We start from the raw sequence: 2,448 nt of genomic DNA, 5'->3' as shown, positions 1-2,448 counted from the left end.
ATATTATTTACGTATTATAGTTAGTTTAGTATTATTATTAGTACTATATATATATATATATTATTATATATATATTATAGTTGTGTTTGTGTTGTGTGTGTGTGTGTGTGTGTGTGTGTGTGTGTGTGTGTGTGTGTGTGTGTGTGTGTGTGTGTGTGTGTATGTGTATGTGTGTGTGTGTGTGTTTGTGTTTGTGTATATATGTGTGTATATGAAATGGTTTAGTATCAAACATGTGATATTAAGAGTTTTACGTTAAAGATTGTAAGCGCGGAATACAAAGACTTGCTAGATTGATTTTATTGCATATACATATTGTGCATTGCACCGTGAAAAAATAATCACACTTATGCACAAGGGATCATGTAGTCGAGCCCCATCGCATACATTGTACATTGTTATAGCGTGTTGCAGGACTACAACACGAGGTTTTGAGATGCATTAGCGTGCAGCCCTGCCATAGAATATTTTCTTTGGTATAAACGTCATACAACCACAATTTGACGCCTACATTATTGGCATAAACATATATTCGCCGGGTGAAATTCGTGCTCATCCATGCTAACGCGTACACAGATATAATTTCACTACACGTAGCTTAATGACGCTCATAGTGACAGGACGCTCATAGTGACAGGTGTTTGATATATTTATTCTGCATGAACCCTACGGATAGACCAGTCAATCCTTAACCATAGAGCCATTCAATACCCACGGTGTGCTGACAATCCTGAAGACTTTCAACTAGCCTATGTCATGCGGATCTGGTAGTCTGATACGTAAAGCCAATATTATCATGAGAGAAACTTTTCAGTGCGACGACGACACATCTAGAAATAGCCATTGAGAAATTCCGATACTTCGCAGCGAATGATGGATTTTTATACTCGATATAAATGACTGCACAGATGCGCTGGACCCTAACGTTATATTTCATAAACAAATGATCAATAGAAGATGGAATATGATAATATTCTTCTTCCAGTGCAAGAGAAACGCAACGTACCTCCATTTTGTGTGATGTATCGCACCCATGGAAGGGCCTGGTAACCACTCTTCTCAATAATTTTTAAGTACCGCACTTGTATACCAGAGGTGGTGAAATAAGGAATCTCGAATTTAACCTGGATGGGCGGCTTACCCTCATCTTCCTCTGTTAGAAATATACAATTTACAAATGAGTCAAAATGCTATCAAGCTACAAAGTACTATACATTTGTTGAGAAGCAACGATTGTATAAACAGGCAGTGACTGATAGTGTACCTTGGATCGAATTCTTCTAAAAAATATGTGTGCACCTATGGAAACGTATGCAACTACTTGTTTGGTACAAATGCAGACATTGTGTGCATCAGGAGGTAAATGACAAACAACCGCAAACTCGCATACAAGGAATTACATATGCATACAAGCACTCATGTGTGTACATATATATGTGCATATGCATGTATGTTCGAGACTAAATATACATATGTATGTGTGGAAAGATAGATCGAGCTTCACATGTCTGTAAGTATGTAGCTGACTATGAATGTATCCAAGATATATATGTATATGTATCTATTACCTATGTATGTGTGAATGAAATGCAATCGCACCACACTATCCATTAGCGTCACAAACCACAAATTGCATATCGAACTTAAGAGCACATTTACACCATCTGAACACAGGCATAACATATTATACCTATACAATTATACAACTTTTATCCTCGTACTTAAGGTTTCGAAGACTGCACACGCTGGACATGCAACTCTTTTTCTGAATCCATATCTCCAATAAAGCTCGGATTCACCTTTCAGTATGATTTGAGCGTGGTCTGATATGAAGAAATCAATGCTTGACGTAGTCTATAGTCACACATATCAGCAGTGCGTAGCATACCTTGTTCAATACTTGGTAGTCCAAAGTGGGCTCGGAGCATGTACTCCTTGCCTCCAGGGAATTGTTTAATTGTCCACTTGATAGCATTCTCTTCCGGCGCGTACTTAACCGACCCTTGTCCCGTCTACGTCGGATGAAGAGTTGAAAGACGGGAGTGTTCGATGGGAGCAGGAGGTTAATATAGAAGAGGAATTATGATTGGCGTATTATGATTATCATTTGGGAGAAACTTCATACCAATTGACATTGTAAATCATACAATAATACACTGAACGCAATTTGGGTAGAAATAATAAATTATATAAATTCTGCATTCAACTTTGCAAGTATTTGCAACTAAACAAACTCAAAGAGGTTATTATTCTGCTGTGCATACCGCCTTGTCTAGCCAAAAAATGTACACATACCACATGAGAAGTTTTGTATGGTTCAGTCGATCACGTCAATTTTGCACATATATGTACTGTACATGTGCATAGACATACGCATATGCAAAATTGTATCAAAACTATATAAAAGGGTATAAATATATATATATATATATAGTGTGTGTGTGTGTG

General features: G+C 37.3%; 1 protein-coding gene across 1 annotated transcript in view; it reads right to left on the bottom strand.

Annotated features, from left to right (window-relative positions):
- Positions 1-749: 749 nt before the first annotated feature.
- Positions 750-2,448, bottom strand: part of SARC_04015 (AP-1 complex subunit mu-1) — a gene marked incomplete at both ends in the record, with an annotated part of 8,644 nt that continues 6,945 nt past the window's right edge. Inside the window, 3 exons of the mRNA XM_014302163.1 lie at positions 750-772; positions 1,007-1,153; positions 1,889-2,012. Coding sequence (XP_014157638.1) covers positions 750-772; positions 1,007-1,153; positions 1,889-2,012 — 294 coding nt within the window. The remainder of the gene's footprint in view (positions 773-1,006; positions 1,154-1,888; positions 2,013-2,448) is intronic.

This window comes from Sphaeroforma arctica (genome assembly GCF_001186125.1).
Source record: "Sphaeroforma arctica JP610 unplaced genomic scaffold supercont1.216, whole genome shotgun sequence".
NCBI lineage: Eukaryota > Ichthyosporea > Ichthyophonida > Sphaeroforma > Sphaeroforma arctica.
The sequence above is the reverse complement of the archived record's forward strand: the minus strand, read 5'-3'. Positions and strand labels throughout refer to the sequence as shown.